We start from the raw sequence: 12,297 nt of genomic DNA on the forward strand, positions 1-12,297 counted from the left end.
CAACGTAGAAAGAGTTAACTGTGCTGAAAAACTAATAAAGAAACTAAGAAGAATTTGAGTATGGTGATGCCATGCCCATCATGAGAAGCTTTGGAAGAGACAATGTTTAAACTGGTGAGGCTGGTGCTTCTTGGGTTTAGGTGGGTTTGACCGTTCAGAGTGAAGACAGGCATTTCCATCTATCTCTGTATTTCCATATCTTGTCACATCATCTTACCAATCCTTACATTAATTCCATAGGGTAGATACTAATTATCTTAGTTTCACAGTTGAGGAAACTGAATTTGCCTTAATAAGAAGCCAAGCTGGGAGGTGGCCTTGACAGTATTTGACTTCAAAACCCAGACCTGTAACTTTTATATTCGTTGCCTCATTTTCTTAAATTTAACGGCATGCTATTTCCCCGTGTTTAACCACCATTTCTGATTCATTTACTCAGCCATTTATCCAATAAATAGATACTGAGTTCTTGCTGTGTGTCAGCAACTAAAGCAGCAAGTAAATAAAAATAAGCCCCTCCATGTGCTACCAGACGATGAAAAACTGAGCGGGTGTATTGTATCAATAGTTCTGGGAGCCCTGACCACACAACTCCGAAACACCTGCACAAACTGCTCTAATTGCGCACCCAGCCGGCCTCCAGCGAGGCCTTCCCTTCTCATCCAGAAATGGGATTTTGCACTTCAACCGGACTTCTACCCCCAGGGGTTTCAGCTGTCACAGACCAAGACTGGGAAGGGTTGTGCCTGGCTCAGACCAGGCTCAAGGCGGCAAGGGGACACATCTTCCTGCACCCGGCGGTTTCTTAACCCAAGTGGGGACACCCGGCCTCAAGGATGTTTTCAGCAGGGATTGTACGACCAGGTGCAAACCCTCACTCTTCTTCCGCGTGGAAGTCGAAACGAACATCACGTGGTTCCGGGGCGGGAACATAGGCCCCGCCCCTGAGAGTCCTGCCCCCAGACGCCGGAAGCGCCTGCGCTGGGCTGCGGAGTCGCGGGGCTGCGCGCCCTTGGACCATGGCGACCCAGGCGAAGCGCCGGCGGGTGAGTTGTGGCGGCAGACGCAGGAGCACCCCTCTCCGCCGCGCCTCGCCGCTTCCCCGTCCGCAGCGCCGTCCCGCACGCGGCTGCGCGGCCTGCCGCGGGTCATTTGCCGCACTCCACATCCCCTCCCCCAACCCCGGCCCTTCCTCCGCGCGCGCCGCCGTCTTCTCCGCCCCCAGCGAGCTCTTCCGGGCGGGGCAACGCCACTGCGCTTGCTTATCTCAGGTGGCAGGGCTTGCGGGCAGCGAGGACCCGGCCCCGGTGGCCAGCTTCCTGAGCTGGTGCCGGCGGGTAGGACTGGAGCTGAGTCCCAAGGTGAGTGGGGGGCGGGGTGGAGGCGGGCGCGGCGGGGAAGCGGGCGCGGTGTAGCTCTGACCGGCCGCTCTCCCTGCTCAGGTGGCGGTGAGCCGGCAGGGCACGGTGGCCGGCTACGGCATGGTGGCCCGGGAGAGCGTGCAGCCCGGGGAGCTGCTGTTCGCGGTGCCGCGGGCCGCACTTCTGTCGCAGCACACCTGCTCAATCAGCGGCCTGCTGGAGCGAGGTGGTTACGCCGGCGGGGGTGGGACGCCGAGGCGGGCCTGCGGGGCCGGCCGGGGCCCTAACCTCTTCGTCTCCCTCAGAGCGAGGCGCGCTGCAGAGCCAGTCGGGATGGGTGCCGCTGCTGCTGGCGCTGCTGCACGAGCTGCAGGCCCCGGCCTCGCCCTGGAGCCCCTACTTTGCGCTGTGGCCCGAGCTGGGCCGCTTGGAGCACCCCATGTTCTGGTGAGAGCCGTAGGAGGGGCAGCACCGTAGGTAGCCTGGCTCGAACCGCCCTGCCCTTGGGACACGGGTTCCAAGCGCTAGTCTCGGTAGGTGGTGTGAAGAACCTGGGTGGGGGTGTCACTGCAGGCCAGAGGAGGAGCGCCGGCGATTGCTGCAGGGCACCGGCGTACCCGAGGCTGTGGAGAAGGATTTGGCCAACATCCGCAGCGAGTATTATTCCATCGTGCTGCCCTTCATGGAAGCCCACCCCGATCTTTTCAGCCCCAGGGTTCGCTCTCTGGAACTCTACCGCCAGCTCGTGGCTCTTGTGATGGCCTACAGGTCAGTGAGCGGAGCCTTAAAAAGGACCCTTTTTTTTAGAACTCTATTGAGGGACTAGAAGGGAAAGAACAGTGAACCCCACTCGTCTCTCACCCTGCACTGGGCTTTAGCAAAGTTCTCTCTGTGGCAGCTTTCAGGAACCACTGGAGGAAGAGGATGATGAAAAGGAGCCAAACTCCCCTTTGATGGTGCCTGCTGCAGACGTACTAAACCACTTAGCCAATCACAATGCCAATCTAGAATACTCTCCAGTGAGTGGATCTGTCCCAGTTCTTGTTCTTATGTGCTTGGATGATTGGGCATGTGATTCAAACCGGTGTGTTATTAATGCTGGCCTGGCAGTTGAGCTAAACACTCCATTCTCCTCATACTAAAAATGTGTAGGTGGAATTATCTCCTCCTGTGTGTACTTTGCGTATTCCACTGAAATCGCCTGAACTGAAAACATCTCAAAACCTTAAAAGAAGGCTGGGGTTAATCCTCTGATAAACCTTGCACCCTCACTGATTTGGTTCTGTAGGTTGGTTGTTCTGTGCAGTGCTAGTGAGCCAAGATTGTTTCCGGGCCCTGTGGACAGCAGTCTGGAACAGCCATAGTGTCAATACTTTTCACAAGAGGGGATGTTCATAAGACCGGTTTAAGATGATACCAAGGCTGTGTTTGTATCAATTCTATTTGCTAAGTGGAAAGTTGCAAAAAAAGATCTAAGTTTATGGGATTAAAAATTAGGAAATGGCTGTTTAAAATATATTTATTTTTGGCTGTGTTGGGTCTGTTGCTGCATGCAGGCTTTCTCTAGTTGCAGCATGCGGGAGGCTACTGTTCGTTGTGGTGTGTGGGCGTCTCATTGCGGAAGACGGGCTCTAGGCACACGGGCTCAGTAGTTGTGGTGCACGGGCTTAGTTGCTCCGTGGCATGTAGGATCTTCCTGGACCAGGGATCGAACCCGTGTCCCCTGCATTGGCAGGCAGATTCTTAACCACTGTGCCACCAGGGAAGTCCCTGGCTATTACTTTTAAAAGCTTGTGTCCATTTGCTGTTCCTACTTTGATCTTGGTTTTTTGCGTTTTGTTTCTGATTTTTTGCCACACTGCACAGAGCCTAGTTCCCCCCGCCCAGGGATTGAACCTGGGCCCCAGCAGTCTTAACCACTGGACTGCAAGGGAAGTGCCTAATTCTTCATTTTTGTAAAGCTAGCAACTTTTTGGGGGGGCTGTGTCGGGTCTTAGTTGTGTCACGCACGCTCTTTGTTGCTATGCACAGGCTTCTCTCTAGTTGTGGTGTGCGGGCTTTGTTGCCCCGTGGCATGTGGGATCTTAGTTCCCTCACCAGGGATTGAACCTGCGTCCCCTGCATTGGAAGGCGGATTCTTAACCACTGGACCACCAGAGAAGTCTCCAAAGCTAGCAACTTTTTTTTCTTTTTTGCGGTACGCGGGCCTCTCACTGCTGTGGCCTCTCACTGCTGTGGCCTCTCCCGCCGCGGAGCACAGGCTCCGGATGCGCAGGCTCAGCGGCCATGGCTCACGAGCCCAGCCGCTCCGCGGCACACGGGATCCTCCCGGACGAGGGCACAGAACCCGTGTCCCCTGCATTGGCAGGCAGACTCTCAACCACTGTGCCACCAGGGAAGCCAGCTAGCAACTTTTTAAGTGTTTGTGAGATGACTGAGCAAAGAAAGATTACCTACTAAACCATGGGGATGACCTTTGACCTTTAAGTCTCACCACTTTTATTCTACAGTACAGGATCTTAACAAGAACTAAAGGTAGAATGTTGGTAGGTATAGTGTCAGTCCCACCATCACTGAACTATACCTGCTGGAGGGAACTGTACCCTCCTAGGAGGGAAGTAATCTTCATGAGGCTGGCCTGGGAAGGGCCTGGCCCCAGCTTCTCCCTTCCACCCCAGAATTGTCTTCGGATGGTGGCCACTCAGCCCATTCCTAAAGGCCATGAGATTTTCAACACTTATGGGCAAATGGCTAACTGGCAGTTGATTCACATGTATGGCTTTACTGAACCGTATCCTGACAACACGGATGACACGGCTGACATTCAGATGGTGACGGTTCGTGAAGCAGCGTTACAGGGTGAGTGATTAAACCTTGGACACTGGTGTATGTCTCCATCCCTGCCCCAGGTGCTCTGCCAATAGTAGTTGTTCCCTTTTTGTAGACTAAGGAGAAATGAGCTCTTGGGTATACTGACTTTCACACCAGTACTTTCTGTCTACAGGAACAAAAGTTGAAGCTGAAAGGCTCCTACTGTATGAACGCTGGGATTTCTTATGCAAACTGGAGATGGTAGGGGAAGAGGGAGCCTTTGTGATTGGGCGGGAAGAAGTGCTGACAGAAGAGGAACTGGCCATGACACTCAAGGTAAATGCTCAAAATAAGTATTTTAGATCTAGGTGCGAGGAAAGGTGGCATGGATGGAGAGGACACTTAAATGCTGTCACGGCAGGTTGGCTTCTCTAAATCAATTTCGGAAATACCCAAGTAAAGGGCCCCATGGTTGCTTCTAGGTACTGTGCATGCCTGCTGAGGAGTTCAGAGAATTTAAAGACCAGGATGGATGGGGAGATGATAAAAGGGAAGAGGACAGCCTGACAATCACAAATATCCCCAAACTCAAAGCATCATGGAGACAGCTTCTTCGGGACAGTGTTTTATTGACCCTGCAAACTTATGCCACAGACTTAAAAACTGAGCAAGATTTACTCAGTAGTAAGGAGGTCTACGCCACACTCAGCTGGAGGGAACAGCAAGCCTTACAGGTTCGTTATGGTCAGAAGATGATCTTACACCAATTGTTGGAACTGACTAACTAGCAGGTTCCCTTTTTCCTGAAGGAATGTCCAGGAGAAGAACTTTCTGCTAAGCTGGTACACATTGATGCTTGAAAAGAAGGATAATTTGGACCTTTTGTTTTGCATTTCATACTAAATACCAAAAGGAAAAGTAGCAAAACTGTTGTCTAGGATGAATTCCAAGGTAAGAGTGACATGCTGAAGGATTTGGGAACAGTAGATGTGGGAACTGCTGCTTATTGTTATGAACACTAATAAATTTTGTAGCTGTTTGGTTCTCAGCTTGATCCAAAGTTAGCAGAAATGTGATAGTGATAACATTTTGTTGTAGTCTGGCATTTAATAACATGGACTTTGAAAGTAGACCTGGTTCAAATCCAGGTCTATTTTGAACAAGTCACTTTCCCTTAGTTAACAACTGTTTCCTGTTGGAAGATTTAATAAGCTGTGTCACTGGGACTCTGAGCAATTGTTTAAATTCCTTAAGCAGCCTAGATGGCACAACTCACCCTTAAGAGACACCAATGACATTCAAGTCCCCGTGTAAGATTTCTATTTAATCTTGAACCTTTTTGTCCTCTCTGGGCATAAAACTTGACAGTCATGAAAGGTAAGGTATATATTAGGTAAGTTTTAAATACATACCTACTCCTTTTCTTTTAGAAATTATATCTAACGTTGTAAAGCAATTATACTCCAATAAAGATGTTAATACTGAAACACCATGAGGGTAAAGGACGTTTTTAAATGGGCATTTTGAAACTGTTTAATCATAGAAACCTGCTCCAATAATTTTTCACTGTTGGAAAGGAAAAGGCAAACAACACTACACAAAAATCACTTCCTTGTTTAAAGATGCCAGATTGGTAGTGGGAAAACCTACCATTCAGCAAAAGTTGGTGTTCCCCAGTGGCCCCAATGGGAAGGCTGCGTGGTCCACTTTCCTCCTCACCACCAGCACTGGCCGCTACTGAGAAAGGCACAGTGGACTCGTGTGTGTGTCATGACTTTAATGTTCGACTACAGTATGCATACACATACAAGAAGTAGGGAAGCTAAAGCCCAGGAACTAGGAAGGCTACAAAATACAACACATGGACCAATACATTTACAAAACATTCAAAATCCTTACAAAAGGGGCTGTATTGGTCCTTTTGACTTTGTTGTTCAGCTTAGTCTGTATGGCCATTCATTGGGATAATGGGGAAGGGCAATTCATAATATTTGGTTCCTTTCCGCACAGTTTACAAGTTACCAGGAGAGAGATGGGGGAACTTTAGGCCTGGTTTGGCTTCCCTTTATAAAAAGAAGTGTCTCACAGGGCCCAAGGGGATGTGTTCTCCAGCAGAAAAGAGAAAATGGTGCTCTGCCAACAGCCAGCTTTAGATTTGGGGAAGAGGCAAAATAAAAATCCACGGGATCTCGATTGTGAACTCTTCCCATGTTTCCTGGCATACCAAATTCTACACATCCACATTTTTTAACAACTTTGTGATTTTCAAGGTCCCCATCCGTATTTTAAAAAAATAAGTCACATAGTATTTAAACTGGCTTTCCTGCTATTCTTTGGGACACCAGGAATGTCAGATGACATGGAGCTATGCCCAACCCCCGCCCCAACAAGTGCACGGCATCAGCAGCCTCTTCAATTTATAAGCTGGGAAGTAGGTACCACCAGTTTATCTACTTGCCTTGGACACATTTTGCACAAACCCAAGAAGTTCCAGACAAAGGTTTTCTCTTTCATATATTTACACAAGTTCAAAATGATATTCACAGCATCTTCTAAATGTTGGCCAGGAGTCCAAAAAATGCATTTAAATTTGGAACGTGTCCAAGTAGACAGGAAGCTGACCCAAACAGTAATTGGGGCAGATACCCGAGACCAAAGGGCCGGAAAAGTCAGGAAAAGCTGAAAGGATCTTCAGCCAGTTTATGAACTTGGTACAGTGGGACCTCCAGGCTGACAAATTTACAACAGAGATGTGGTTCCATCTAACTGGCACCTGTCCCTTCCATTACTTGCTGAGCCTGCTTTTGTCCCATGCAGCACTGTGCGACAGACTGGAATAACCTGAAGAATGGAGACAGTTAACAAGTTTGTGAGAAAACTTCAGGCCTGACTAAAACCTTGTGTCTTATTAATTTTGGTTACTATGACCTTCTTAATCACCCACCCAAGCTGGAGCCATCAAATGATTCTCATTCTTCTGTCTTAAGAATGTAACAATTTAAAAATTACTTTAACTCACTTTTCAATTTCTGGGGCACAGTGTACAAACTCGTGGTTCCAGAACTTAAACGCTGGATTTTTAATCAGCTCAATGAAGGTAATAAGAAGACCCCAAGGATGTGGCCTATTTACAATCAACCGTTCCAAAAGAACCCTGGAGAAGGGAAGAAAAAGTTAGTCAATGCACAGAAACATACAAATTCACGACCACTTCTCCATTTGTCTTTTTTCCTAACACTTTTTCCCTGATTATTACACTACATGCAAAAATGGTTAGCTTTACAAAAGGCAGGTGGATTAAGTCTTTTCTATAGAATGGTTAAATGGATTCTAGAATTACATAACAAACGTGGGTCTGAATCCCTCCTCTTCCCATTACTGAGCCTACAAGACTAAGTTAAGGTAAAGGATAGATAATAGATTACATGACACAGAGAAGATAATCGCTTAAAGAATACATACTCAATGAAAGTAAATAGGAAATAAGAATTTTACTATTAGTAGTACATATGTAAATTGGGTGGGATAATTCTTCACATCCCCTGATCTAACCAATTTTACTTCTAAATTTACCCTAAGGATGTAATAAAGCACAAGAACGAAGATTTAAGTTCGAGGAAGTTCACTAAAGCTTTATATAGTCCACAAAATAGGACTTTTACCGTCTAAATGTCTAATAATAAAACGCTAGTTAATTTTTAGTATATAAACCTAAGGAATACTAATGCTCAGAAACTACTATTAGGTGAAGGGGCAAGTTTAACAAGTCTGGTCCAGTTTTTTAAGTTTGTGTATATCTCTCTCACTAGGATGTACCCATTTCCTGATCTCCAATGCTGTACATAGTCCAAGCAATCTGCAACAGATTCCTAACTATTGTTAGTAGAATACACGTATGATCCTGTTATTTCTCCTGCTTAAAACCTTCCAACCCAGAGGTAATGACAAGTCTAAGTTCTTTAACATGGCCTTTAAAAGGCCTGGGTGTTTCAGGACTGGTTAAATATGCTAACCCCACCACCTGAGAAAAACTCCTGATCTATCAAAATGCTGTGCCTTTTGTCGAAAACTTTTTGTTTCAGCAGTGATTAATAATTCTCTACTTGTGATTTTTTTTGCATCCATCAGACTAATTATCAGGAGGGCAGAACCATGCCCATTTCGTTCACAACTATTTAACACATTTAAGATGCTCAGTGAACATGGAATGCATAGGGAAAAAAACACTCAGAATTCGTAATAAAGGGGAAGAGGCTCCATTTAGAACCCTCTGAAAAACAGACCTCTCTCTTACCTTGTGATCTGTTCTTGGATAGCTTCAGTGTTGGCCTCTGCAAAAAGGTAGAGCATGGTGCAGCTGAAGTAGTGAGTGTGGCTATTTGGGTACCGCAGCTGATTTGCAATTGCATTCAAGAACAGATACCGACCTAGATATTAAGAAAACCCAGCTTAGTGAGAATTTACTCTGAAAGGCCAATGTGAGAAGACAAATCACATTCTGACTGGATGGATTTGCATTTCTGATATAGGTTCTCAAATTATCCTTTGGTTTCAACCAGCGGTGCTCAGGGCCCTAGAGTTCATTTCTGTGGGTTTTATTTCACTATTTTTCACATTAAAAAAATTGTAGTTAAAAAAATTAGTCTATTTAAAAATAAGAGACCTACTGCATATTAATATAACCTGTTAATAAAAAATTTAAGTATTTCCTCCCAAGAAACTTAAGAGAAGAATGTCACTGTTTCACATTCTGCTGGATTCTCATTTCTGCCCTTATGTTCAATCTGTTCCAGTATGGTTATTTCATGTGGCCTCTGGAAACAGTCACTGTACACTTGTGACAACATGAGTGTGAAAAAAAGCAAATGTCTTTTTATTATTAAAATAGTTTTAACCACACAGCCCTTTTTCTTTTTTAAAAAATATTTATTATATATTTATTTTGGCTGCACTGGGCCTTAGTTGCGGCATGCATGCGGGATCTAGTTCCCCAACCCAGGATCAAACCAGGGCCCCCTGCATTGGAAGCGTGGAGTCTTACCCACTGGACCACCAAGTCCCTCACGACCCTTCTATAAGAGTCTTGGGGATAATCCACTAAGGGTTCCCAGACTATACTTGGAGAAATGCTAGTTTAAACTTTATTGGAATAAGTATTAATTGGATTTGGTTGTCTCCCTCTGCTTGATATTACTGAGGTTTGTAAGGCCATCACAGTGAGCTTTAACACTAAAAGGCTATCCACTTTTTTTGTTGGGCTCTGGACATAATGGAATTCATTTGTGTTAAATCTTGATTTTAAGCTGCCTCAAACCCCCTCCTACAAATAGGCAAGTAGTATATACTCAAAATTAGCCTCTCAAAAATCCATAGTGAAGTTAAAAAAAGTAGGCATCCTCCTAAAGTGTATGCGTGTTAGGTTGAGCAGCACTATATCGTTGGTCACCATCTACTATACAGAACACCAAAATTGGTAGTTCAACCAAGCAAGATGCAAACCTACAACAGGATTATACTGTGTGAACTTTTTTGCAGAGCAGGTAGGGGAAGTTCTATTCATTAATCTTTACACATTTAATATTTAACATATTGCCTGGCAAAGAGGCATCAGTAAATGTTGGGATAAAAGGCAGGCTAACAAAAAAAGTAACATGAGCCTATTTTTAAAGAGAGGCTAGTAAAAAGAACATGTTTATTTTCACACTAAAAAAGAAAAATGCTACAATCATACATACTGAAATATTAACTGATGTGGTAAGGATTCTGGATGATTTTTTTCCTTTATGCTTTGCTGTGTCTTCTGCATTGAGCAAATACTATCGAATTCAAGATAAAATAACCAGCCAGACCCATAACCATATTGACAGAACATTCTCTATTGTGGCTTAAAGTATTTTTGGGACCAGACTGTGACAAAAAGTGCACAAATCTTGACTCTGAGAACTAGCTGGCTTCACTCACCTTCAGTGTCCAAGTCCACAGCCAGGTTCTGGAAGATGTCCATGTGAGCAGAGTGGGTGATCGTGCTCATTGAAGGTGTGCTGCCCTTGTTGTGGATGTGTGCAATTGCCTGAGTCCCTACATAGAGCACCAGTGCATTAATGAGCTGGAGGTTGTAGCGATTACCAGGCTCATTGGATACCTAAATGAACAAAACAGAAAGCTCCTGACTTACTGTCACAGAGGACTTAGGCATCGGATTTAGGCACCAATATTTCTAAGAACCCTTTTTATGCCTTTCATAGAAAAGCTGAACTGTTCCCAATATCCTCTGTGACTTAAATTTTAGAAATCTGCTTGAATTTGTGAGGTTATTTAACAAATACACACTTGCACAAGGGTAGTTGTGTCAACAGAAATGGGATTTCCCTTGGGAAACCAAAGCTTTGACAGTTACCAGCACAAAAATAAAGTTTATAAAGTCAAAATTTGCACTATCTCACTTATAAAAAAGATTTAGAGAGGGGAAAAACGTGGTTTCTTGGTATGGAAAAATAATACAGCCTCAATCAATTTGTATACAGCAAATTGAACCAGAATCCATTTACTTAAAGAGTCTTGGAGCAGGGGATGGTTATCAGCAATCTTTTCTTACAGAAAACCAGTCCATTCCCTGGCTGCCTCTTCCAAGGCTATATAGCTTGTCACTGGTAAAATGTATAATCCAGTTAATCTCATCCAACCATTAAAAATGACAATGTGCTTTAAAACCTTTAAAGCAGGTTGAAAAGACTAACTTACAAGAGACCATGCATAGGACTGTGTGTACAAAGTGAAAGACACAACCAAGAGTTTAAGTCAAACCACTAACCTGTAGGTTGCTCCGCAGATCAGACAGAAAAGTGACAGGTGATCGAGTTTTAAGATAGGAATCCAAATCCTTTTTGAACTGGGGTGGCATCACCCCAGTAAAATTGGTGAGAATCCGGGGTGCAATGTTAATTTCACTCAACATATCCACCTGCCACAAACAAATACAAGAATCATAATCAGAAGCATCTGTAGGCCTTAACAGCAAACTGTATCTATGCTAGAAAGTAGCTGGATTGTTTTTCTAAAGTTATACACTTTACATCTTGAAGAGTAATCAATATTTTAAGAAATTTTTATTGAAGTACAGCACAATGTTGTGTTAATTTCTGCTGTACAGCAAAGTGTTATTACTCATCTTTAATTAGAAGAAATAGATTCTTCTAATTAAAGGTACCCATATACAAAATGATAGTAATCTCTCATTCTATACTATTTTCTCATTCTTAAAATAAGGCATGATAGGTACCTTTTGTAGAGAAGTCTAGTTGATACCACTAATTGTGTTTTTCCTGGAATTCGATTTCAAAACAAGAGTACAGAATGAGATTCCTTGCTCACCAAGAGCCCTAGTCTTTGAAAAGATGCCCCAAGCTGAACAAGACATTGTACTTGCTACTTTAAAAAAAAATGCATGTGAAAAGATTAAAAAAACATACATAAAAATTACAATAGCCATGTCAGGGTGGTATAATTTTTAAAACAGTCCCTTCTCTCCTGATAATTTAAACAAAACCAAGTACACAAATCCAAAACACCTGTGAAATATGACATTACAAGTGTCTATTCTGCAGTTCGGTGCCACTGGGGCCACCCAGCAAATGACTGGCCCAATACCTAGGTTGAGGTTCTGTAAATATAGCTAAATTTAATATCAAAACTGAAAACAGCAACTAGACAAATACTGTGAATCAATATTCAGCAGCAGTATCATACTTTATCAGGCTTAATAACATGACAGCTTCCCCCAAAGAGCACCCTTACCCAACAACTTGTAGGTGTGTGTGCTGGGGACAGCAAATACCCCACTTACTAGAGAAAGGACTAAAATACTAAGATGTAACTTGCTTTTCCTTGAACTGTTTAGAACTTTACCTTCAGATTAGGAGTGAATGGGTCTGGGAGCCTCATGTTTCTTGGAAAGGCACTCAGAATCAGATTTCTTAGCTGGATACAATTAGGTGGGATCACGTCACAGAATCCATAATGGTAATCACAAAGGAACTCAGGGAAATCATGCAAAAGAACCAGCAGCACTCTTAAAGTGCCCTATATTTTAAAAACAAGAAAAACATTGGCTGTTTCTACATTAAGT

At 44.3% G+C, this 12,297-nt stretch overlaps 2 protein-coding genes across 7 annotated transcripts in view; one reads left to right on the forward strand and one right to left on the reverse strand.

Annotated features, from left to right (window-relative positions):
- The first annotated feature begins 964 nt into the window (after positions 1–964).
- SETD6 (SET domain containing 6, protein lysine methyltransferase) lies at positions 965–5,686 on the forward strand. Its single transcript, XM_082677372.1, is given in 10 exon segments — positions 965–1,046; positions 1,272–1,382; positions 1,385–1,431; positions 1,433–1,587; positions 1,667–1,808; positions 1,935–2,129; positions 2,260–2,380; positions 4,040–4,220; positions 4,366–4,508; positions 4,655–5,686. Coding segments are annotated over 10 exon segments (1,428 nt in total). The 5' UTR covers positions 965–1,019; the 3' UTR covers positions 4,961–5,686.
- Positions 5,687–6,673: 987 nt separating this feature from the next.
- Positions 6,674–12,297, reverse strand: part of CNOT1 (CCR4-NOT transcription complex subunit 1) — a 100,368-nt gene continuing 94,744 nt past the window's right edge. For all 6 annotated transcript variants that reach the window (XM_082677367.1, XM_082677365.1, XM_082677369.1 and 3 more), the window contains exons 44-49: positions 12,078–12,251; positions 10,984–11,133; positions 10,134–10,314; positions 8,467–8,599; positions 7,192–7,326; positions 6,674–7,013 (exon numbers count right to left, since the gene is read on the reverse strand). In XM_082677367.1, coding sequence (XP_082533493.1) covers positions 6,935–7,013; positions 7,192–7,326; positions 8,467–8,599; positions 10,134–10,314; positions 10,984–11,133; positions 12,078–12,251 — 852 coding nt within the window. In that variant the 3' untranslated portion in view covers positions 6,674–6,934. The remainder of the gene's footprint in view (positions 7,014–7,191; positions 7,327–8,466; positions 8,600–10,133; positions 10,315–10,983; positions 11,134–12,077; positions 12,252–12,297) is intronic.

Source organism: Grampus griseus (genome assembly GCF_964374135.1).
Source record: "Grampus griseus genome assembly, chromosome: 19".
NCBI lineage: Eukaryota > Metazoa > Chordata > Mammalia > Artiodactyla > Delphinidae > Grampus > Grampus griseus.